Raw genomic sequence first — 25,751 nt, forward strand, 5'->3', positions numbered from 1 at the left:
TTTAAATAGTCGTTTACATAAGTCTAGGTTAATCAAGTTTACTGGATCTTTTTTGTGGCCTGCAGTAAATTAAAAATGTTGCTGAAATCTCACAGTCTCACAGTGTCACTGAATTAACCTGCAACACGGAAACGTGCAAAAAGAAATTTTACCCTTTTTATTTTAAGGCTGTGAAATGTTATGTTACCAAAAAAAAAACATAAAGCTCATGTTATGTATTGTTCTGCTGAATAAACAACTTTAAGGTTTGTTTGGACCGCATTGAAAATGAAATGCTTCAAGGTAAATTCAATTTCAAAATACTTTTTAAAAGACATTTCAGTCCAAAGAGCATCACACTTAAAAATATAATGGTTTATTGGAGGTGGTACACAATAAAGAAAACTGCAGAGAGGAAATGTATATGTAATTTGCAGCTCCTTTGTCTATAAATCAAAGTATTATCAGTTTCACGATGTATCGTATGTTTCCACAGTCTGTCTTTACGGCTGAATCGTCACTCTGAATCACTGTTGACGTCTTCCTCTACACCCCGAATGATCGGCATTTGATCTCCCCAGTCACTGCTCCGAGCGCAGCGGTACATATCTCTGATTAAAATGACATTGAAATAGAACAATTAAACAGAAAAAATCCAATACAAAACAAAACAGTCAAATAAGTCCATCAGTGACAATAAAACAAACAACAAAAAGCAATAAGAATATCCAGCAACCAAAGGCTGCCTGTAGCACAGAGTATCGATTATTATGACATACAGAAGGTTTACAATGAATTTCTGCTCCATTTGGTCTAGTTCTGACACATTTTCGTATCACATAATTCAAAATTATAGCCAAATTTGATCAGCAATTCCCCAGTTTGAAGTCCAGGCAAGCCAGATCTTTTGCTGCATTTCCTTCCCTCATTCTCTCTTTCTGTATTTCCCGCATCTTTCCTGCGTGCCTACCTGTGTCTAGGAAATCTTTAAACACCCGAGGAGTTTTGTTAATTTTAGAAAACGTTGTTGATGAACTGCGTGGCCCCACACTGAATCAAATTCAAACAGTACGCAGCCCTAATGAGCATTTTAATGACATATTTCTTCTTAGTTTATTTTAATGCACCTGGTCCCTAACATCATATCCTAAAAACCCTATGGTATCCGATCTGACCTAGAGTCTTAATATCTCTGGATTCAGGACTGATATCCTCTCGATTATAAAATTAGACTTCAAACGTTTCTTTTTGATGAAACCTGAGCAGAATTTGATGACCCTGAAGAATCCTTTTGTCAGACTGCTGGGGGACTTCCCATGATGCACTGAGCAGTTCTTCTTCACTCTCTTCTTTTCCCTCCCAATGCACTCACCTGTCACTACTGAATGTCAGTACCTTTTGTCTTCTCTCTCCCACAGAGTGCATTTTGTCTTCATCTCTCTATGCCAGAGATGGGCAACTCCAGGCCTCAAGGGCCAATGTGCTGCAGGTTTTAGATGTATCCTTGAGCCCACACAGCTGATTTAAATGGCTAAATGGGTCAACATGTCTTGAAGTTCTCCAGAGGGCTGGTAATGAACTAATCATTTGGTTCAGGTGTGTTGACCCAGGGTGATATCTAAAACCTGCAGGACACCAGCCCTTGAGGCCTGGAGTTGCCCACCCCTGCTCTATGCTAGCATTTAAGGAAAAGGACTAAACCTATTCTGCAGCTGATGAATTTGTGTGACACTGATTTTTCTTTTTACCTGCTGTGTTTACGGGCTGTCACCACCATGTGCTGTAGCTGTCCGTCCGGGCAACACATGCGACAGTGGACATGCCTCGTTCTGCGCAGCACTGGTGCAATCAGCCTGGCCCACTCCACACCCTTTGTGCCTTCCTCCACTGCTTCTGTCCGCCTCAAAATTAGGTAGCTGAACTTCTCGATCTGACGGTCATTGTGCTGGAAAAGAAAAAAAAAGGGTTGATATGGAATTCATTCAGCATTTATCTGAAAAAACACAAAACAAAACATGTTTGCATATATAGCACCTTCTGTCAGCAACAAATATAAGACAAGTGTAAATTAATAATACTTAAAAGGCAACAAGAATAAAAAGTTATGAAGTTAAAAATAACGAATTCAATCCAAGATAAAATCTTGGCGCAAGACTTTGTGTCTTTTATGTTTTACATGCTATTAAATAAATATGAGTTTCCTGATAATATACAATAATACGAAACTTCAGCTGCGTTCACAGAAGGGAATGAAGTGCAGCTGATTTTAATAGCAGAGCCTGGTACAGAAGACTATATGTTGTTTTTGCAGATTACACTAAAATGTTTTAGTCTTATTTGGTCTGTTGCTTGGTTTGCAGGACCAGCATTCTAAGAAGAAAAGCCTCAGAACTTCCTCTCCTCCCGTCACCCTTCCAGCTCATCCGAGGTGTTCCCAAAGCAGCTGAGGCATAATCTCGTGGGTCTGTCCCAGAGATTCTCTAAGTAGAATATGCTCAAAATGCCTCACCAAGGAGATGTCCAGGTCATATCCTAGTCAGATCCTCAAAAACCCTCAGCTGGCTCCTTTCGAGTTGCGGATGTACTCTGAAGCCCTCAGAAAGGACTCCCAAATGACAACAGTGAGCCACCCTGCGGAGGTAGTTGATTTCTACTGCTTCTATCTGTGATCTTTTTGTCACTACTTAGAGCTTGTGACCATAACTGTATACCCACCACTGCTTGCCATCTTTCTCTGAGGGCAACTCTAGACTGAGAGTCCAGCCCCTCTCCAGGAGACCTGTTGCAGAGCACCAGCTGTGCGTTGAGGTGAGCCTGACTATATTAGCTGGTACTACTCAAGCACTAATTCACCAGTGTTGTCTTAGGACAATAAGGATAATTTAAAATTCATGCAATGCTGCTCCGGTGGAGTCCAAGAATAAAAAGAAAGAGACCTGGTAATTAACAGATTAGATCCCATTTAAAGTGAAAAGCTGTAAACAGACATAGACAGTTGAGTCTTACCCTGGGTAGAGACAGAGGTTGGTAATGCTGCTGGAAGTTGCAGGGTGTGACGGGCTCATGGGCCAGTTTGGGACACACCAGTTCATGTGAACACTAAAATAAATAAATAAATGAATGAATAGACGCGCAATAAGACTGAGACACTAATGGCTCTAAGTATGACTTTAATTAAATCTACTGGGTGTTAAACTTACTGGAGCAAACACTGATGCTGGCCTGGAGTCATAAACGGTCTTCTCTTGTTTCTGGAGTCAGAAAACCAACAATTTAGTTTGATCAATAACAACTATTGTGAACTGCTGTCTTATCCAGTGTGTTTAAATACCTTCAATAAAGTATCTCTGGCTTCCATGAGTATCTGATGGCCCTCTTTGGTCCCATTTTCCACCAGCACCTAGAACATAAAATGCAACGATTAATAGTTTTTTTTTCTGTTTCCTTTTAAACACCAGAGGCTCACCAATCATTTTCTTAAGTTGTATCTTTCTTTGATCTCACCAGATATGAGCTTGTCTTTCTCCAAAGAGTGAATGCTGCCTCCTCTCGGTCTTTCACATTTGGCAGCTCTGAGAGGGTAAAAGCTGCAGTGACTAAATCAAACTGCACCTGAAAGGAGAAAAAGGATGGTCAGGATTTCCAGTTGTTGAGATTATCTGGAACATTAATGACAGCAAATCAAAAATATTGGGATTTTCTTTATTTTTTGATTTTGTCTGTTTGTGTTCTTTTCTAGAACAACTAAAAATATTTTAAAAATCCATGTATAACCCAGAATTGAAGTCTAGAATATTGCATATACATTTTTAATAACACACTGATTTTTTAAAATTCTTGACAGTGAACACATTGTGACTTAAATAAAAGCTGAGGGAGTTTTACCTTAGGAGAGACAGGGAGAAACTGCCTGAAATACACTTGTTTGATGCAGGGTTCAGCTCTTTCGTCATCACCTGCTCAATTCAAAAAAAAAAAAAAAAAAATAATAATAATAATAATAATACAATCCAGTCAGTTCTTATTAACATCTGTATTTCACATAAAGAAACAAAAATAAATTGTCTACATGTGTGTCTACCTTTCAGAAGTTGTTCTGCCAAAATGTTCATTGGCCCTGAGCTGTCCACACACACCATCTCCTTCAAAGAGTCACCCCAGCATGCGTGAGATGCCCTGAGGAAACGGCCAGATTATAAACTTAGTTTAGCTATTCAGACTAAAGCATTTACATGTTTTACTAGTGTTACACACTAACCAGACAACGGTTCCTAACCCAGAACCAAAATCCAGGAGAGTGTGAGGAGCAAAGGAGGGATCCCTCTTCTTTATCTAAATGATGAGGGGAAAAAACTGCAGGTATAACTGAGTTTAACCACAAAAAACAACTTGTGCTTGGATTCAAGCGATTCTTAAAAAGGAAGCTCCCTGTATCACCACGTAAGCCGATTGCCTCCACAGCACTTTGCTACCTCATTCAGAGCTCTCCTCACTGCAGCGTAACCGCCAGCAAGTCGAGCTGCCATGTAGACCACGCCGAGCTCTTCATCGTACCTGAAACACAGTGAGATGCTTGTAAATCTACTGCACGTCAAATTTAAGGACCAAAACTACAACTTCAGGATGGATCATGGTGGAGCGCAACCATTCGCTGGGTTTATCTAAAGAAAGCATCTTAAGTCTGTTAAAGGTATAAAATGTTCAGCATTTGTCATAAATCGCAGTTTTAGCTTCTCCTATTATGGGTAAAAGAGGCTTTTTCTCCTTTAGGAATCAGTAAATATAACAAAGAGGCATTCAGAACAGACTGAAACGTGAAAAACTGATAATGGATAACACTGTAGTTAAATGACATGTTACTTTGTGGGTGCCCAGTGATATGTCGTTCTTCGGAGCTCTGAGAGAACTTTCCTCCTAATGCGGTCTTCCATTGCTTGCTCGTCTATATCTGCAGAATGAATGTATATTTATTTTTTCTAGCTGCTGCATGATATGATCTTGTTGCATGTGTATTATTACTTTTAAAAAAATTATACATATGTCACCCACCTCCTTCCTTTTGCATGGCTTTCTCCCACAATTCTTTCTCCAGGCTCACAGCTTTCTGCCTCAGAGTTAAATCCTCGACCGCTCGTTTCCTGCTCCACAGGAAGTTCGTGAGCTTGTGAATGCGCTCAGGAAGCTGATTCACCTGAGCTCCTACAGATGCAGAGATGGATGAGAGGCAAAGGGTTTCAACCAATGAAGCTGGTCAGAAAGATCTGTTATATTAACTGATTTACCAACACTAAGCTTACTGTGAATAATCGACTGTGCAGCCACGTGGAGTTCCTCAGGTAGCCGTAGAGTTTTCAAGTTGGTCACACCTGGGTGTTTTCTGTGTGGTTCACCCTTTAGGAAATCTACCTGTGGCTGTGGGTGTGTAGCTGCACTTATTGCCTGAAATAACAGGTTTAAATGATGCTGTTTTACTGACCTTTGAATTAAACTAAAATATGATTATATGAGGAAAATAAAAAACAGGAAATCCAATTACAGCCAGATTTTAGAAAAAAACAAACAAACAAAGAAACCAAACAAAATCTGTGTTTCATTTTTTTCAAAAGATCCAGTGGCCACTACATTAGGCACATGTACTGTTTGAGTGCTTGTTAACGTAGGTATTTCATCAGCTAATCACATAGCAGCGACTTAACGCATTTAGGCATGCAAACATGGACAAGAAGACCTATGGAAATTCAAACCAAGCATCAAAATTTGGATGAAAAGTAATTTGTGTTACGTGACGTGGTTGTTTGTGTAACAATATACTCGAGTATTGTTGCTGACCATGTCCACCTACTTATGATCACAGTATTCTGAAGGCAAAAGGAGGGCCTATCCAGTGCTAGCAAGGTGTAAATAATGAAGTGGCCAGTAAGTGCAGTTTTAGTTTATTTAATGAAATGTTTGAGTCCAAGGTAACTGGGAACCAGACAGCAGCCTTACTGGCTCCAGTTATAATGTCAGAAAGACATAGCCAAGAGATTTTTTATGCTGAGCTGATAATAACCCCAGAAAATCCCCTCAGTGTAGTATTCAGAGATGTGTTTGGGCAGTGTTTGAATGAACGTAGAAATCATGTTTTACACCAGTGAGAGTTGGCAGCCCTGACATCTGGGGGACAGGTAGAGTAGATTCACGACTAAATGGTGTATATTATGCCAAAAATAAAAAATAAAATGTAAATGTACAGACTGAAACTATTTTGTTCTCTATAGCTTATGTGTCTGACCTCTGCGATTAAAAAGCTGCATTCAGTGGTAATATCAATCCGTACTCACCCGGCACACCAGCATCGCCAAAGGTTTTCTCTGACAGAGAACACAGGCGCTAAATCTACGCGGTACCATAACATCTGCTTCTAACCGTTACGTTTAAATGGCTTAAAATTCAACTTTCATCCAGCCTTCCTAAAGTGTCACGTTAGAATCCCACTAATCCTTCAACAAAATAATTCCGACCACTACCTAAGGCGGAACACTTTCGCCCCTAATCTCTGTTCCCACCTCAGGAGAACAACGAAGAGTGCTACTCCGCCTACTGTCCAGCATCTGCGACATCAAGTTTACCTCTCGGCCACGGAATAGACAAAGTTGGGACTAAATGAAAACAAATATAAACCTAAATGTATTTTAAACTTTGAACTGCGTTTAATATAAATCGCTGGCATATTAACCGTCTTCGCACCGGAAACAACAATGGCTTCACTTTTCGCGGCGGAGTGATTCATCTTCATATGAAACAATCGTTTGTAGTGCGGCTGCCGGTCAGGAAACAGTAGTACGGTGGGGAAAAGTTTCCCGCCGTGTTTTAGTGTTATCGCTGAGGTTCCCCTTTAACAGCAGCCAGATAATTATTTTTAATAACCCACCATGAGGCGAGCGAGAAGTTCCAGAAATAAATGTGAGAGTGCACCAGAAAATGGAGAAGCCCAGTCAAAAACAGGTCTGTGTGTCGTATTAGCATAATATTGTAGCTGCTGCAGGGTAACTACGCCATTGAACTGTGGACATGTTCGGACAGGAGACAGCATGAAGATCAATATTATGAAGCTTCACTCATAATTCAGACACCGGTACTGTCTGTGTGAAATAATAATAAAAAATTGTCAGCTTAAAAAACAAACGAAACAATTTTTGTAGCTCGGTTTGCTGATAAATCCGGTTGCGTTTCTAAAATTTCAAATAAAATAAGTTCCTAAGTGAGCAGTTAAAACGACCAATAAAAAAAGTATTTATTTGTTGTGAGCTACATTTATTGCATACCAAAAGCGAAGGGGCCTTTTCTAATGTGACCTGCTTACTGTCTAACATATACTGCTAACATTCTGGAATGTTTATGTTAAATATGACCACTTTAATTGTAAAATAATGATGCCAATGTGTGTAGAAATGATTATGCTTTAAATTACTGTAAACATTTAATTTTTGACATTTTCCCTCAAATTTTTGTTCCAGATGATGTCAGTGAGAGGGTTAACTCAAACATGATCATGCTACTTTTTAAACCTGTTTGTCTAGAGCAGCCAATCAGAACAAACTTGGAATAAAGGAAGTTTGCACTGAAATGAAGGCGAGAAAAAACAGTTTGTTCCCTTTCAGTCGATTCACTCGGTACAACACATAAGTATGGGATATCACGCCCTCGCGTGTCCTGGCTGAAGAAACCTTTATTCACGCCTTTACGGCAGATGACGTGTGATGACACGCGCAAGGCCCCGCCCGCACATATAGCCGCTGCCATCACCGTCATCCCTCAGTTCTTACGCTCTTCACCTCGCTGAGAACACCTCTGCTGAGTTGGGCTAGCTAGCTACTGCTAGTTAGCTCCGTTGTCTGCCAACTTGAACCTAGCTTAACTGCCCCTGTTGGTGTTAGCCTCCACCGCCCAGCTGGTGCGTAGGCTGCCCGCGGAGCGCTATTTTCAAGTTTTTCTTGTGCAGCGTTTCGCTTTGCGTTTTGGGAATGGACTCCAAACCGAAGCGAGCAAAGCAGAAATCTTCTGTTCGCCCCTGTCCTCAGGGATGTGGTTTCTCTTTGCACGACAGCGACCAGCACGATGCCTGCCCTGTCTGCCTGGGGATCGTCCACGCTAGGAGAGCGTTGACGGAGCCCGAAGCTTGTGCGTTTTGTCGCCAGCTCCGACGCTCGACCCTGGAAAGACGGGTGACGTTTGTGGAAAGAGTGCTGGGACGCTCGGCTGTCGCACGGCATGACCCTCTTCTTTCCGAGTCTGGAGCCCCGGCTTCGTCCGAGTCCGAAGACGAAAATTTTCAGGTCGATGTCCCCGCGATTAGCTGGGCTGACCACATGGAATACGTTGACGGGTTAGCCGATGACGGACCGGAACCATGCAGGAGCGCTGACGGGCTTCAGCCTGGGTTGAAGCCCGCCAGCGCTCCCCAGGAAGACGATGACGTGCTGGACATCGGCCTGGACATCCATGGTTTGTCGGAGGATGAGCAGGAGAGCTCATTGTCGACCCAATATGCCGCCGCTGCTGCGCCGGTCGGCCACGATGACACCTCTCTTTTCTCCCTGTTTCGCCGTGCCGCTGAGAAGCTGCAGGTGGACTGGCCCTCTCCTCCACCAGCTCGGAAGCCGTCGCGGTTTGCGGGTTTTTTCCTTCCACCGGAGCCCGCAACGGCCAAAAACTGCCTCCCCATGTTCCCAGACTTTCTCTGCGAGCTAACAGCGTCATGGGACAAACCTCTGTCTACCCGCGTCACTGTGCCCGGCTATGGACAGTACATGGAATTGGACGGCGCCGAGGGAGCTGGTTTAGCTAACCCACCCCCTATGGAGCCGTCTCTGGCTGCTTATCTGGCCCCGTCCCATAACCATGGTGTCGGTGGCCCCGCAACTCTGCCGTCCAAGCACTGCAGATTCTCGGCCTCGCAGCTGGAGAAGATTTATCGGGCTCAGGCCGGCACCGCTCGAGCCATGAGCTCCGTCACCATGCTCCAGACGTACCAAGCAATGTGCCTGGCGGAGCTTGGATCGCTGGTTCCGGAGGACAGCCCGCTGTCACCTCTTCTTAACGAGGTTAGAGTCACCACGGATTACGCAGAGGCACCTGTGGCTGACCCTCTCCGACGTCCCTGATAGAGACAGAGCTGTGTATCTGGACGCACCAGTGTCTGCGGCTGGGTTATTCGGACATTCACTTGAAGCCATTCAGGCTAGATTCGATCTGAGGAAGAAGCAGACGGAAGCTCTGCGCGACATCATCCCCAGACGCCAGCCCCAGCCCAAGCCCACTGCTAGCTCTCACAGGCCCGCCGCTCCTCTGACAGCTGGCAAGAGACCGGCGCCCACTGCTGGAGTGGGAGGGCCGCCGGCGAGAGCACGTACTCCGGCCCGAGCTCCACGCCAGTCGGCCTGGGGCAAAGGCCCTCCCCCGGGCCCCCGACGGGACCCGACGCCCAGGAGGAAGAAGCCTCAGCCCTCCTAGCTGTGATTGCGAGTGGGGAAGGGATCCGGCAGCAGGGAGACGCTGCTCTTACCCCTCTGTTGCCGCACAAGAGGTGCCGCTTAAGTTCTGTTCAGGTTGTCAGCCCCAGAAGGCGCTGCACTTCCCTATCGCGGTCTCCCAAGCACATAACCCCTGCACACGGTTCAGATGTGTTGAATGTTCAAGCGACCACATCGAGTGTTCCCGCTGTTTTTCATTGTTATGCCCCGGAAAAGGTGCACCCAACAAAATGTATAAATGTACATGTTCCCATGTTGCAATCAATAAAGAGTGTTGTTTACTCTCAAACAATCTCAAATGCTCAACCTGCAGGCGAAATGAGCCAGGTCAGGCAGGGGATGCAGTCCCCTGCGGACACACTGGGGGGCGACGGCGCCCCGCCGTCAGTGCTGCAGGCCAGCCGGCTGGCTGCTCACTTCCCTCAGTGGCGCGCTTGCGCCCCCTCTCCGTGGGTGCTGCAAACCGTTGCCATGGGTTACCGGTTGCAGTTCCGGGTCAAGCCGCCTCGTTTCCAAAGAGTCGTGAACACGATTGTCAACCCCGAGGCAGCCTTGGTACTCAGAGAGGAAATACAGGCGCTACTACAGAAGAGAGCAATACGGGTGGTCCCCGCTTCGGAGACGGACAAAGGTTGGTACAGCCGTTATTTTGTCATTCCGAAGAAAGGGGGAGGGCTTCGTCCCATCCTCGACCTGCGAGTCTTGAACACGTACCTGCGAACGTACAGGTTCAAGATGCTAACACTCAGACAGCTCCTGAGTGCAGTCGGCCCGGGAGATTGGTTTGCGACAATCGATCTAACAGATGCTTATTTTCATGTCGCTATACACCCGAAACACAGGCAGTTTCTGAGGTTTGCATTCGAGGGCGTAGCCTACGAATACCTAGTGCTGCCGTTCGGGCTGTCGCTCGCTCCCCGCACCTTTACGAAATGTGCCGAGGCAGCGCTAGCGCCCCTCAGGAAGAGGGGCATCCGCATCTTGGCCTACCTGGACGACTGGGCTCTCGTGGCTTGCTCCAGAGAACAGGCGGAGACGCAGCTGTCGCGGGTTCTGTCACACATTCAGACACTGGGGTTCTCTGTGAACTTTCAGAAGAGCTCGCTAATCCCAGGTCAACAGATCGCTTTTCTCGGTCTGGAAATATGCTCTCTTTCCAGCCGCGCACGGTTGTCAGAGCACAGAGTGGCCGCGTTTCATCGCTGCCTCGCTCAATTTCAGCTGGGACGCAGACTGCGTTTCCAGACGATATTGCGCTTGTTGGGCATGATGGCATCTATGATCGCCGTAGTGCCGCTTGGGCTGTTGAAAATGAGAGCGTTTCAACGCTGGACTCTCTCTCACCGTTTGTGTGCTTCGCGTCACCTCCGGAGGAGGCTGCCGGTAACTGCGTCTTGCATGCTAGCTCTCCGTCCTTGGAGGGAGCCCGGGCTACTGCACCAGGGCTCTCGGATTGGGAGGGTGTTGTTTCGCAAGGTGGTGTCCACAGATGCTTCCCTAAGTGGGTGGGGAGCGCTGTGCGAGGGTGCGTCAGTGAGAGGGATCTGGTCCGCGGCTCAGCGCCAGCTGCACATCAACCACTTAGAGCTGTTAGCAGTGTTCTTAGCTCTAAAGCGTTTCCGTCCAGTCCTGCAGGGCCAGCATGTCTTAGTCAGGACGGACAATTCAACAGTGGTGTCTTATATAAACAGGCAGGGAGGAACACGCTCTCTTCCCCTGTTGCAGCTGTCTCGCTCTCTGCTGTTATGGTGCAGTGTTCATTTTCTGACTCTAAGAGCCACCCATGTCCCGGGCCACCTGAACCTGGGGCCGGACCTTCTCTCCAGGGGGGGTCCTCTGGTGAGAGAATGGAGGTTACACCCTTCAATAGTGGCTCAGATTTGGGATCTATTTGGCGAGGCGCAAATAGATCTTTTTGCTTCCAGGGTGAATGCTCACTACCCCCTGTACTTCTCCATAATCGACCACGATGCACCCTTGGGCTTGGACGCGCTAGCGCACCAATGGCCAGACGTGCTCCTGTATGCATTTCCCCCAGTGGAAATGATATCTCCAATTCTGGAGAGGGTGCGTCGGCATTCCCTCTCTCTGATCCTGGTGGCCCCTTGGTGGCCCGCGAAGTCGTGGTATGCAGAAATAATCAGCCTGCTTGCAGCAAGTCCTTGGCAGCTTCCTCTCCGCAGGGATCTCCTCTCTCAGGCGGGGGGGGAAGTGTTTCATCCGCGCCCGGATCTGTGGCACCTTCATGCTTACCTGCTGAGAGGTTAAACTTGGTTGCTAAGGGTCTGCCACCTAGTGTGGTAGCGACGATTCAGAGCGCCAGGGCCTCGTCTACTAGAGGCTTGTACGCTTACAAATGGCGAGCCTTCGAGCGATGGTGCCAGGACCGCCACACTCTCCCATTTCAGTGCTCTATTGTGGATGTTTTGACATTCCTGCAGGAGCTGTTGGATAAAGGCCTTTTGTTTTCGACGATCAAGGTTTATTTAGCGGCTATATCTGCTTGTCATATCGGTTTTGACGGGGTGACACCAGGTGCGCATCCCCTCGCCGTGCGTTTTCTGAAAGGGGTTCGCCGGCTGAGGCCCGTGCTTAAGTCCAGTGTCCCGGCTTGGGACTTGTCTTTGGTGCTGGAGGCCCTTTGTGGCCCTCCGTTTGAACCCGTTGAGTCGGTAGATATGAAACTTCTTTCGTATAAGACCGCATTACTTCTCGCTTTGGCCTCGGCGAAGCGAGTGGGGGACCTTCATGCGCTGTCTGTGCATCCTGCCTGCACACAGTTTTCTCCTGATGGCCGCAAGGTCGTATTGCGTCCGAATGCCGCCTATCTTCCCAAGGTCATGCCTGCATCTTATAGTTCAATGGAGTTTGAGTTGCTGAGCTTTTGCTCCCCTCCTTTTGAATCTGAGGAGCAGAGGAGGGTGCATTCTCTTTGTCCGGTGCGTGCGCTACGCACCTACATTGAGCGCACTCGGGATGTGCGTTTGTGTGACCAGTTGTTTGTCTGCTTCGCTAATCCGCATAGAGGTAGAGCTCTGTCCAGACAGAGGCTGTCCCACTGGATTGTAGAAGCTATCTCGCTGGCATACAGCACCGGAGGTTTTGCGTTGCCCCACGGGGTGGGAGCTCATTCCACCAGGGGGATGGCGACCTCATGGGCTCTTTTTAGAGGGGTGCCTGTGGCTGATATTTGTGCAGCGGCTAATTGGGCGTCGCCGCACACTTTTGTGCGGTTTTATCGGTTGGACGTTACAGCCCCTTCGGTGGCTCATGCTGTCCTTTCTGCTGGGTCTACCACTCACTAAGGATGTGGTGGTCCCGTTCCGGTTCGGTGGCTGCTCTGCGGGGCGTGTATATAGGTCCCATACTTATGTGTTGTACCGAGTGAATCGACTGAAAGGGAACGATTAGTTATGTCTATAACTTCTGTTCCCTGAAGGAGAGGAACGAGGTACAACACAGGGTGGCCCCACTGAGCAGTTGGCTCGGTGAAGAGCGGCTATCGAACTGAGGGATGACGGTGATGGCAGCGGCTATATGTGCGGGCGGGGCCTTGCGCGTGTCATCACACGTCATCTGCCGTAAAGGCGTGAATAAAGGTTTCTTCAGCCAGGACACGCGAGGGCGTGATATCCCATACTTATGTGTTGTACCTCGTTCCTCTCCTTCAGGGAACAGAAGTTATAGACATAACTAATCGTTCTGATGCATTTGTTGAACTAAGGGGAGAATTCGAGTGTAATGAGCTCCCTTTAAAAGTAAGGCTGATTTTCTTTGCAGCCACTCTTTGCTTTGCTTCTGTTAAAATTAAAATGTTTCACAGCTATTTACACCTTCCAGGAAAAAAAAAGAAGCATGTATTGGTTTTATTTTTATTTTTACTATTTTGCAGTTTATCCAGACGTTTTTTCATTTTTTTTAAACAACAGCAGCATTAATACTTTTTTTATTTTAATATAATTGGTATTTGTCAGGGGACAAAAATTAAGGAAGAGGTATTACAGACACAGAGTTTTAATAACTTAAAGACTTGTTTCTGATCTCTAAAAGGCCACTGTGTAAGAGTTAGATTTTCTTCTGTGTGTATTTCTAATCAGTGTGGCAGTGGATGGGGGATAAAAGACAGTGGGAACCATACTCTCCATCAGCCTGTGCCGTCTTGGACTCGGCCGTCTCTTCTGGGAAAACATCTGTCACTCTCTCTCTGGGCTCGGGGACAGCCTACGAAGTTGATCTGAAGAAGATGGTTCAGATCAATCCTGTCACAAAGTACAAACGGAAAGTTCGCTGTCAGAATGTAAAAGCAGGTGTGTTTTTCGCTGTGAATTTTCTGTCATCCTCCCTGCTCCCTGTATTCTGTTTTCATAAATCCTCATTTTTAAATTGTGTTGCTTGATATTTTCTTAACTGCAGTTTAGTTCATTTTTAAATAAATGTCTTTTGTAGAAATGGTATCTAAAACATAATTTCATAAAATTTATATAGTTTATTTCAGTTTAAATTTAATTGAAAAATCTGAATTCTTGGAGGTACTCACAGTCTTTCCTCTTTTCTCCTGTTTTATTAAGAAAGTCAGAATGAAGCTGGTGACGTTGCTACTCATAATGAGAAACCAGCTCAAGTTAAAGAGGAAGAGGAGGACACAGAAGAGCAGCCTGCAGCTAAGAAGAGAAGAGGACAAAGCAAGAGCCAGACAAAAACTGAAGAAATGCCCAAAAAAGCCAAAGAAGAAGTAAAAAGTGAAGGTAACATGGATCTAATTTCTTTATATACTTACAAAATTTTACAGCCATGACAACATTAGTCATTATCAAAGCACAGTAACTTTTAAAGCTTTTAAGGATCAGGTGAGCATGGAATTGCATCTGAACTGTAGATGTTTCTTCACCTCACTACTCTTTTGTGTTTGATCTGTTCTGAACAGAAGTTGTGAAGACAGTGGTCATGAAGGGAAAAGCACCAGTAGACTCTGAATGTAAAGCCAAACTGGGAAAGGTACAGTGTTGGCATCCACACGATATATAAATCTCACGATTCATGTCAGTCATGCTTGTGGTTTGACACCTGGCTGCTATAAGGCAAAGCTTTCCCCCAGTTACAGTTCCTCTTGTGACAAACTATTCTGATCAGTGTCTGCTTAAACACAAATAAATCTTTCAGTGAAGCTTAAATTTTCTAAATGGTTGTTTTCAACTGAATACCATATATATGATTGTGTTTTTCCACACACTAAACAGATAAGCAATAAATCTGAGAAGTATTGTTACAATTAGAAGATAATTGAATTCATCTTACCTAATTGTCAGTAGATTTACATATGACTGTTACATGAAAATATAAGACGTGGTAATTGGTTCTGTTTAAATTATTTTTTAACATAATTGCAAATCTGTTCTTTTTAAACACAAAAAAGTAAATATTTTATATACAAATATTTATATTTCCTGAATGCAGACATGGTGGGATTCTTTTGATTTGTATAACTCATTTTTATATTTCTATTTCAGGCTCATGTTTACAATGAAGGAAATGATGTTTACGATGTGATGCTCAATCAGGTAACACAATTAAAAGGAAATAAATTATGCTCAGTTCCATCTTTATAGTTTTTTTTAGGGCTGTGTGACTTAGATCAGCCGTCCCCAACCCCCGGGCCTCGGACCGGTACCGGTCCGTGAGTTGTTTGGTACTGGGCCGCGAGAGTTGAGGCTCAGGTGTGAAATGTATGGTTTTCAGGGTTTTTATCGGTTTTCAGCGTTATTTTGTTATCGTCAACTCGGTTTTCCTGGGTCTTTTCACGTGTGTTATGAATAAATCTTCTTTTTTTCGGTACCGGTACTAGTTTTATTTTGTTGTATTTTTCCGCGACACCTTAAAGGCCGGTCTGTGAAAATATTGTCAGGCATAAACCGGTCCGTGGCGCAAAAAAGGTTGGGGACCGCTGCCTTAGATGGTCATACTAGGACTATCCCTGTCTACAACATCATCTAAAGTCAAAAGCTGAAAAACCTGCCAGAAACTGACTGTTTGGAGCAGACCAGAGGTTTTGGCTCACAGGGATTATTTGTGCACACGCTGACCTCATTGTTCAGTAAATATGCGATAGCATGATAGATCCATTTTAATAACATTTATTATTATTTCATCCTGGAGCAGTATAGGTAGTACTTTATAGGTAATAATGAAAAAGTGAAAACTTTAAATCTCACAAATTCAGTTTTTTAGCTTCAGTTTCCAATTTGTAGCCTGCAGTAAACATCATTTGTTTCAATTTGCAGACAAATCTTCAGTTTAACAACAACAAATATTACCTGATCCAGCTGCTGGAGGACGACAGCTCCAAGGTTTACAGTGTGTGGATGAGATGGGGCAGGGGTATGTTCAATGTCAACTGACAGTTTTTGTTTGAAAATATTTGTCATTTTGCAGAAATTGCACCACCTTTGTGCATTTTGTTGATTTTTATCATTTGTTTCTGCAGTGGGTAAAGTAGGTCAAAACAGCCTTACAGTCTGTGGTGGAGACCTGCTGAAGGCCAAAGATGTCTTCAAGAAAAAGTGAGTTTTTCTGACCTTTTTAATTTGGTTCTGCCTGCTTCTAATGATGTTGATTTATTAACAAATCGTTTTAATAATTACTGTCTTTCTATTATCGATAATATTTGCCCTATTAAAACTAGACTAGCCCCTGTTACAAAACCCTCGCCCTGGATAAACGACAGCATTCGCTGTTTAAAGCGTGTCTGTCGTAAAGCTGAGCGTTTGTGGAGAAAGACTCATTTACAGGTTCATCTCTTTCATTTAAAAGACCTTTTAGTTTCCTTTAACGCTTCAATTCGTGATGCAAGGGCTGCTTATTTTTCAAACCTAGTCTCTAGGAGCAGAGGTAACCCTAAGGTTTTATTTGACACTATTAGGGATATAGTTGCTCCGGCTTCTGCTGCTGTCCCAATTTCTTCGAACGAAGACTGGGAAAATTTTCTTTCCTTCTTTGTTGAAAAGGTTAGCAATGTAAGGAGCAACATCTCTCCCTCCATGTACCATTTGCCTGTTCCGATTTTACTTAAGCCTGTCATATTTGAAAGATTTTCACCAGTGTCTTTACCTGAGTTGTTGACGCTGGTTACTTCAATTAGATCATCCTCTTGCCCCCTTGATATTTTATCTGGGTCTTTGTTTAAAAATGTTTTTGAGTCTATTGGTCCTAGTGTTCTTAAAATTATTAATGCATCTCTACTCTCTGGTCAGGTCCCTGGTTACTGTAAAAGTGCTGTCATTCACCCACTTTTAAAAAAGCCTAAACTTGATCCTTCTTTGCTTTCCAGTTACAGACCTATCTAAAAATTGCCTTTTATTGCCAAGATTTTAGAAAAGGTTGTGGCCAAGCAACTCACAGTTGTTCTAGATGAACATAAAATTCTCGATAAATTTCAATCTGGCTTTTGTAAGGCTCACTCTACCGAAACTGCACTTCTTAGAGTGTCTAATGATATTTTGATGAATTATGATGCTGGAGAGTGCACTGTTTTGATGTTGCTGGATCTGACCTCTGCTTTTGACACTGTTGATCATCTTATTTTGTTAGATAGATTAAACCACTGGGTGGGTGTATCGGGTACCGCATTGGAATGGTTTAAATCCTATTTATCAAATCGATCTTTCTCTGTGGCTGCCTCTAAGTTCAGATCCTCCGTCAGCTCTCTTGCCTGTGGGGTGCCTCAGGGCTCTGTCTTGGGACCGTTATTGTTTTTGTTGTATTTACTCCCTCTTCTGCACCTTCTTAGCTCTTTCTCTGATATTTCATATCATTGTTATGCAGATGATATTCAGCTATATATCTCTTTTAGGCCACCTGATGTTTCTAAACTCCAAATCTTGCAGTCCTGCTTAGATTCCGTTAGAGATCGGCTGGCTGGTAATTACCTTCAACTAAATGCTGATAAAACGGAAGTCATTGTCTTTGCTCCTGAGAAATTTGTTCCCCTCGTGGTTAAAAATCTAGGCCCTCTTGCTTCTTATATTAAATCCTCCATTAGGAACCTTGGTGTTACACTTGATCCAGCTCTGACGCTGGACACACACGTTAAATCTTTGGTTCGCTCTTGTTTTTTCCATTTAACAAATATCGCTAAGCTGAGTCCCATTGTGTCACGTTCCGAATTGGAAATGATTATTCATGTTTTTGTTTAATTGCGCTTAGACTATTGTAATTCCTTGTTTACTTGCTTAAGTAATGCCTCCCTGGAACGACTGCAGGGTGTTCAAAATGCTGCTGCTAAGCTTCTGATAAAGCATCACAAATACTCAGATGCCACTCCCCTGCTGATTCAACTGCATTGGCTCCCTGTCAAGTTCAGGGTCCATTTTAAGATCATAATCATGACTTATAGGGACCTGCACGGTGTAGCTCCAACTTACAGACTCCCAGACTCTGGAACTCGCTCCCTTTGAGTTTGAGATCTGTGGACTCAGTCATGTCTTTTAAAAAGCAGTTAAAAACGCATCTGTTTAAACTTGCTTTTGGTTGATTTTGTTTTGTTTGAGATTTTAATGTCTGTTTTCTGCCTCTGTAAAGCACTTTGTGATTTTATCTTGAAAGGTGCTATATAAATAAAATTTTACTTTACTTTACATTTTGTGACTGACAGTGGAAAAAGAAAGGTTTTCCAGGTGCCTTCATGGATGTGTGTTTGGTGAAATTCCAACTTGTTTGTTTTGCTGCAGGTTCTTTGAAAAGACCAAGAACGAATGGGAGCATCGAGATAGTTTTGAGAAAGTAGCTGGAAAATATGACATGGTGTTTATGGACTACAGCACGAATGAAAAGGTACGTTTAGGAAAAGTCTTACTAAAAGTCATTCTTGGCATTTAGCAGCCATGTTGGCAAAGCCTCTGGGCGTTCTTACTTTGAAATTCCTATATAAGTGAATAGAAAAAAGCCATACTACTAGCGGCAAAATTACTGCTTCATAAACACCTCAGTCCAGAGGCCTGAGCTGATTAGCATCTCTGGGTCCTAATTAGCTCTTTGGGGGTTGGATAACTGTCATCTCTGTTGTTTAAGAATTGTACCATAGATTTCTATTAAGGAGTCTTTGAGTGTTATAATGCCGAAACTTCTGTCAGCAGAAGTTGCACTGGAGAAATATGTTCAGAAATATGTTACATTCAATAAAAGATCACAGTAGATAGCCGCCCCTCCCCGAGCCTTGTTAAAAGGGATTTTTTTCTTCCCACTGTCACCAATTGTTTCCTTATATGGGGGCTGTCTGATTGTTTGGATTTTTTTCTGTATCTTTTTAGGGTTTCACCTTATAATATAAAGCACCTTGAGCTGACTGTTCTTGTCATTTGGCACTATATAAATAAAACTGAACTGAATTAAAAGGTTGGATGTGTCAGATTGTATTCTTGGATGTTTTTCACCATTCCAGGAGGAGAATCAGACCACAGTGGATACTGTACCAAAAAAGAAAACCTCCGAGCTGGATTCAAGGATTCAGTCTCTCCTAGAGCTCATCTGTGATCTGAAAGCCATGGAGGAGTGTGTGCTGGAGATGAAGTTTGACACCAAGAAAGCTCCTCTTGGTCAGTCTGACTCAAATTCATTATTACAGGTTGATTTGACTAAATGAGAAGATGAAGTTGGTGACAGAGTGACCAGTATTTCCATGCACGGTGTCAGACTTGACATTTTTCTTCCTTTCTACCTTTAGGCAAGCTGACCCCAGAGCAGATCCGAGCAGGTTACTCAGCACTGAAGAAGATCGAGGATTGCTTGAAGAAGAAGAAAGGGAGCAGTCGTGACCTTTTAGAAGCATGCAATCAATTTTACACCCGCATCCCACATGACTTTGGGTAAAAGGATGAAACTTTAGACAAAACCAGAGTGTGGATAGTTACCACCGATTCCTGTCTTGCTGTAACTAAAAGGTGTAACCCTTATAGGTTGAAAACTCCCCCACTTATCCAAACAGAAGAAGAGCTGAAAGCCAAAATTGCCCTTTTGGAGGTAAAATGTTTTGATTTTATTCGGTTTGCTTAAAAAACCTTTCTTAACTGAACAATGTCTCCCATCCCTGTTTTAAAGGCACTGAGTGACATCCAGATAGCAGTAAAAATGGTCAAGTCCAGTGAAGACAGCGATGAACATCCTCTGGACAGACAGTATCACTCCCTCCGGTGCAAACTGCAGCCTCTGGACTCCAGCAACAATGAGTACAAGGTCAGTGTGATTTAAATAATTAACTAACCAGTTTTACCAAACCGTGTCACATTATTGATGTTACTTGTTCTTAGCCTCAAAACAATTTGATAGGCTGATGTAGTTGCGTAAGACTTTTCTGCATCTAAATCATTATGCACAGAGAATAATTTATTCATTTGTAGTCATTTCACTTGAAGTGCTGCAACCTCAGCGTTGACTAGTTGATAGTTTGTGGTGCATCTTCTCATCTGATCATATTCTCCTTGGTAGGGCAATTGCTGGTGTTACTTTATTAATGCCAAACCTGTCAGGGCTCATATATTATTTTTGACAGCAGGATGAACAGACTACTTGTGACCTTCTGACTGCTAGTTAATTTATGTTTACACTAACTAAACTAACTAACACTATGTCAGGAACATAGTGTTCCAAAGGTCTGTCTGCAAACACAGATAGTTAGTCTGTCAGCAGAAGCTGCTGTTGAGTTTGTGAAACCTCCTATCATGTCCAAATGTGAAAACAGCACAGGCTCTGTTGTTCAGCTGAAATAAAAAAATATTTGATATGCTGGAAATACTAGCTTTTTAATGTGTGGTTTTTAAAATCATTATTATTATTATTATTTTTATTTAGACTAAAATATCTGGTGGGGCACTGCTCTGTAAACAGTGTCAAATCTTGTTTAATTTAATCCAGAGATAACGTGCATATATCTCACAGTGAACTGACTGATACTGAGTAGGTACCATGGAGATTTCCTTTGGCTGACTACATTTCCATTCACACTAAAACTTGTGTAGTTGTTAGTCTTCAGTATTATCTTGGATTCCTTTCAGCATTTTGCATTGAGCTAACTTTCCTCCTCTTTGTGTGAAGGTGATAGAGCAGTATCTGCACACCACTCACGCCCCCACCCACTGTGACTACACCATGACCGTGCTTGACATTTTCTCAGTGGACAGAGACGGGGAGAGCAAAAACTTCCTGTCACAGTTAAGTAACAGGTAGGAAGAAATACTGTTACTGCTTTATGACTTCAAGCTGACTTCAAAATCAGATTTATTATGCTGCATGTTTGCATTGATAAAAATCCAACATTGATGTCAATGAAAATTATGGGGTTTTTTTTCACAATGAGCCAAGCTAACCATCTACCTGTCTGCCAGGACTCTGCTGTGGCACGGTTCACGTCTGTCTAACTGGGTCGGCATCCTCAGTCAGGGACTTCGAGTGGCCCCCCCTGAAGCTCCTGTTACTGGTTACATGGTAGGATGGAATATCAAAATTCAAAAAGACCAGTCCTTAAGACCAGTCTTAGGTCCAACACGGGTTGCAGTACACTAGCGGAAAGCCTGGATATTAAATATTCAATATTTATTGAATATTGAATATTTACAGTACTTATTGTTGTCATCATTGTTCTTCATTGGTATCTTAAAATGTCTTGATCTTAATTTTTTAAAACCGTGTAGGAACCTCGGTGAGAGAATGAAAGACAAATAAAATATGCAGTTTGACTTTGTCTCAGCTTGTATGTAACAGAAGTTAAACACATTTTTAAGAAAAAATCAATAAAATTGATCTAAATAATTACATTTTAAGGAGTCTCTAAAACGTGATCAATTTTCAACATGAAATTATCTCAGGCATTGAAATTGAACTCACATCGGTATATTACATTTTCTCATTTCTCTTTCACTCAGTTTGGTAAAGGTATCTACTTTGCTGACATGTCATCAAAAAGTGCCAACTACTGTTTTTCCAACCAGAACAACAACGTTGGACTGCTGCTACTGTGTGAAGTAAGGGTGGTTTTTTGTTTGTTTGTTTGTTTGTTTGTTTGTTTGCCATTAATAATTTTCATTATTGAAGTTTTGTTGCAGCTGCTCTGGCCTGCAAATGTCTTAAATTTGCTGCCAAGGAAATGTCTTGTCTGTAATCTGCAATGAAGTTTTGTTTTTGCAGGTTGAACAGTTATATTTATAATTTGTATCCAGATACTTTTTTGATCCTGCAATGAGGATGTTTACTGCTGAGGTCTCAGGTAGAGACCCGTAGGAAGCCAAAAAAGCTGAATTTGATACCCAGAAAAATTCCTCTGCAAAGTGTAGTGGCCTAAATATAATGCAGCACTGGTAAATATTCATATATTCATGCCCACAGGTCGCTCTGGGAGAATCTAATGAGCTGCTGGATGCAGACTATGAAGCAAACAATCTGCCTGCTGGAAAACACAGCACCAAGGGTCTGGGACAGACTGGACCTGACCACAAAAACGCTGTCACACTGTAAGTCTCTCTAATTATAATGATATATTTAACACAGGCCAGTTACTGCTCAGGTATTTGGTCCATTGCTTTAAAACGAGGCCTTCATAAGTTTTAGCTCACTCAAAACACAGCTGCCTATCTTGTTTAGCACTGCTCATTCAAGGACAGTATAGACAGGATGCATGCAACCTCTAAGTTCAGTGAAGCAGTTCTCCACCTGCTGCTTACAGCAGGTTTCCAGAGTCGTCTAAGAACTGTCATTACCAGCTGCTGTTGTAGTCTGTACGACTCCAGGATAACAGACTCTCTGGAGAGCAGCTGAATGACACCAAAGAGCACAACAATACCCCACTGGTGGGAAAACACCATGGGAAGGTCCAGGAATAGTTGTGTAGAGATCACTTATCATTTAAAACAAAAGGAAGGGAATATTGTAAATAGATGGGCAAAATAAATAAAAGAAATGCTAAAAAGCAACACAGAATACACTTAGGCAGCTTTAATGTCCCGTTCAAGCCCACTGAAGTAAAGTCTAGAGCTCAATTTGTGTGGGAAGCACTGATTTAAAGTGATAAATTTAGTTCAGAGACCCTTGTAACCCATAGTGCTTGTATAGATTACCTAAACTGTTTATCTAATCTACTTAGACCTCTCTACTGAGGGCTATGTTCAAGCACTTCATATAAATGTCAGATGTTTATGTTACAGAAAAAGGCAATTTGGAGTGAGACCACTTAAATGAAAGTCAAAATGCTGAATGCTGAACTCTGCTGGCTACATGATGACTCATTCGTTAATGCACTGGCCTTGCTTTCCCCTTGTTTATTCTGCTGTTTTTCCTGCTGTGCCGCTTCTCCTCCATAGCTTCCACCAAATTCTGTTTTTCACTGCAGACCAGTCAGCTGACCATGAAACACAGCAGTGAATGTGTTTAGCTCCATTTGTGAAAATGAAGTCTGACCTGCCATGATAGAAAATGCAGTTTGTTTGTGGTTTGCTATGACCTTATTAGATGGTTGAAACTGCTGCAGTCTGTGGGGTTATACACTCATAGCTTCTCTAGTCTGCTTGTCACAGTTTCGTAAATCCCTTCGGTGTGTAAGGAGCCTGTAAGGCTGCAATAAAACCGTAGCATATATGAATGTGGTGGGTGACGGTGTTTGTTGTGGTCGTGGTGTGTGTAGGCGTGAAAATAGGTGCACAAAGTTTTCTCAAATAATTTATTAAATAATACGAATAGTTTCTAAATGTAATTGGTAACCTGTCCAGGGTGCATCTTGCTCTATGACAGCTGGGATAGGCTCCTGCCTTCGTCTGATAAGTGGGAGAAAATGAATGCATGCATCAATAGATTGACCCACTTTGTGAAGAATAAGCAGTATAAATGTCTAACTGTGATCCCATGGTTGGATTTCAAACTCACTGGAGATGTAGCTGGATGAGAAACAGACCAGCAGGAAAGGGCCAGGGGTAGGTGGTTAGCAACATCCGAATTGTTTCAGATGGATTAAAAAACCAAGTTTGGATAAATTACCAAAGATTGAAGAGGTGTTCACATAACTGTGCCCCATATAAAATCGATGTGTTTGAAACACTGGGTTGAAGTCACTGTGAGTAGTCAGTGAGACTAGAACGATGCTCCCTAAATGCACTCCATTTACCAGTGAACAAATTCATAGTCACAATCTACAAAAACGATAGAGAAGATTCAACAGTGTGAACATTTTAGAGCCATATTTATTTGTTGTTGTTGAGTTGTCTAAAAACAAGAATGCTACAGAAAGTAATTTCAAGATATTAACGCACGGTTTACAGTCCTACATTAAGGCCTGTTAATTACTGAATCCTGTTTCCACTATAACGACTCTGTCATTATATATAGTGACAAGTCTCACCTTAGGCCTATATTTAACCTACATGCCATGAGCAGTAATTACATTCTTTTAGACTGGTATTAACAAACTGCACCTGTCCTGTTAGTAAGTTACCTGAAGCTGAAGAAATTAGTTTACGACTTTTCACTGCAGTTTTTTTAATGCCTTAAAATACTCTTTAATCTTCACATGGTGTACCTAATTCTGTTAAAATTAGCAGGAGGTTTGGAATATATCTTTATCACTTGCATAACAACAGCAGCCCTGCATTTGTCCAATACAAGCCCAAGGTTTGATAACGGAGCGTATTCTATTTGTAAATTAATTGTAGTATACTGCTGCACACTGTTTCACTACAGTTTAAGTGATTTGCAAAACATCCCCAGAGATGGATGGCATAGTGGTGCAGTGGTTAGCACTGTTGTCTCACAGCGAGAAGGTCCTGGGTGTGAATCTCCTGGCCAGCTGGAGTCTGCATGCTCTCCCTATGTGTGCTTCCTCGGCTTGTTAGGTTAATTGGTAATTCTAAATTAACGATAAATAAGAATGTGAGTGGTTGTCTGTCTTGTGTTGGCCTTTTAATAGATTGGAAGTGCCCTGCCTCTCGCTCCAAGATATCTGGGATGCGATTGAGCTTTCCCATGATTCTGAACTGGAGAAGAAGTTAAGAGGATGGATCAAAGGTCCTAAAAAATAGCCGAAGAAAAAGAAAAAAGAAATTGAAGCCAAAGAGTGCAGAATATTTTCCTTTTTTGGGAAAAAAATTGTTACAATCACCTAAAAGAAATTTTAAACAAAGGTAATTTGTGTTAATCCCACGGATTTATTTTATTGTTTCTCGATTTCTTTCTCAGGGACGGTATGACGGTGCCGATGGGGCCTGGCGTGAAAACGGGAGTGGGTAAATCTAACGCTTACTCCCTCCTCTACAACGAGTTCATTGTTTACAATCCTGCACAGACTCGCATGAGGTACCTGCTGCGTGTAAAGTTTAACTACTCATCACTGTGGTGAAGCCTTGGGAACTGTGTGCCTTTGTGAAATATGGATGAATGTTTAGGCGTTTTTAGTCATTCTTCATGTAGCGTTAACTTCTATGTTTCGGGGCATGGGTGGGGGTTGGATGTTACACCTGAAAACACTCGTTCATATAAGGCTGCAGCAATTGCTCAACTGAGAAAAATCATTTACAGCTGTTTTGATAATATAATGAATTGTTTTAGGGTTTTTTCCAAGACAAAAACTGTAGATGCGTCATCAAAGGCATGACTAGTGGATGTTTCATTATACAATAAATTATATTAAAAAGGAAAATCTTGCATATGAATTGATTTTTTTCCCCCATCTTGGGATTAGTGCCAGCATTTTCACTTCTTTGACATGTTATATCGAATTGACTGCTGGGTTGAAATAACTCAAAATAATCACTGATGCTGGCAGCAGGATTTGCTGAAGGTTCTGCATCACCATATATAAATGAGTGTCTGAGGAAACCATGAGGGACCAACTGAGGGAAAACATCAACTTTGAGTTCAACTTTTTCTTGGATTTTCTACAGTTTCTCTTATATCCTGGTATCATGTATGAGAAAAAGCTGTTGTTCGACAGAGGTTTGTTATACTAGATACTAGATACTTTAACATGGAGAGGATACACAAAACCTTTTGCACTACTTTTTGTCCCTGTATATGTATATTACTAAACGTCCTTGGATCAGTAGAAGGTCTCATTATCATTATTAAGGGTAGAATGGTTTTAGTGTAGGTGTTTGTTGTAACACAAATATTCTTCTGGATCTGTTATGAGGATGAAGGTTTTTAAATTTTGAAGAGTGGGAATAAAAATAAATGACTCAACATAAAGTGTGGTGGGGTTTTTTTGTTTGATTTTTAATGGATTTAAATCTG

General features: G+C 42.7%; 2 protein-coding genes across 2 annotated transcripts; one reads left to right on the top strand and one right to left on the bottom strand.

Moving 5' to 3' along the window:
* Positions 1-333: 333 nt before the first annotated feature.
* mettl17 (methyltransferase like 17) lies at positions 334-6,495 on the bottom strand. Its single transcript, XM_026150036.2, has 14 exons — positions 6,303-6,495; positions 5,277-5,418; positions 5,029-5,178; positions 4,840-4,927; positions 4,452-4,533; positions 4,238-4,311; positions 4,061-4,155; positions 3,865-3,935; positions 3,484-3,591; positions 3,311-3,379; positions 3,180-3,230; positions 2,986-3,078; positions 1,728-1,924; positions 334-590 (listed from the first exon to the last, which is right to left on the bottom strand). Exons 1-14 carry the CDS (start codon positions 6,369-6,371, stop codon positions 497-499), a joined length of 1,383 nt encoding a protein of 460 aa, XP_026005821.2. The 5' UTR covers positions 6,372-6,495; the 3' UTR covers positions 334-496.
* A 24-nt stretch (positions 6,496-6,519) lies between these two features.
* Positions 6,520-25,700, top strand: parp2 (poly (ADP-ribose) polymerase 2). Its single transcript, XM_026150035.2, has 17 exons — positions 6,520-6,966; positions 13,592-13,801; positions 14,063-14,239; positions 14,419-14,489; positions 15,002-15,052; positions 15,773-15,869; positions 15,976-16,051; positions 18,218-18,320; positions 18,928-19,081; positions 19,210-19,351; positions 19,442-19,505; positions 19,584-19,718; positions 20,577-20,704; positions 20,867-20,966; positions 21,404-21,502; positions 21,864-21,988; positions 24,699-25,700. The coding sequence occupies exons 1-17, from the start codon at positions 6,894-6,896 to the stop codon at positions 24,856-24,858; spliced, it is 1,965 nt and encodes a 654-aa protein (XP_026005820.1). The 5' UTR covers positions 6,520-6,893; the 3' UTR covers positions 24,859-25,700.
* The last annotated feature ends 51 nt before the right edge of the window (positions 25,701-25,751 follow it).

This window comes from Astatotilapia calliptera, chromosome 18, assembly GCF_964374335.1.
Source record: "Astatotilapia calliptera chromosome 18, fAstCal68.1, whole genome shotgun sequence".
NCBI classification, from domain to species: domain Eukaryota; kingdom Metazoa; phylum Chordata; class Actinopteri; order Cichliformes; family Cichlidae; genus Astatotilapia; species Astatotilapia calliptera.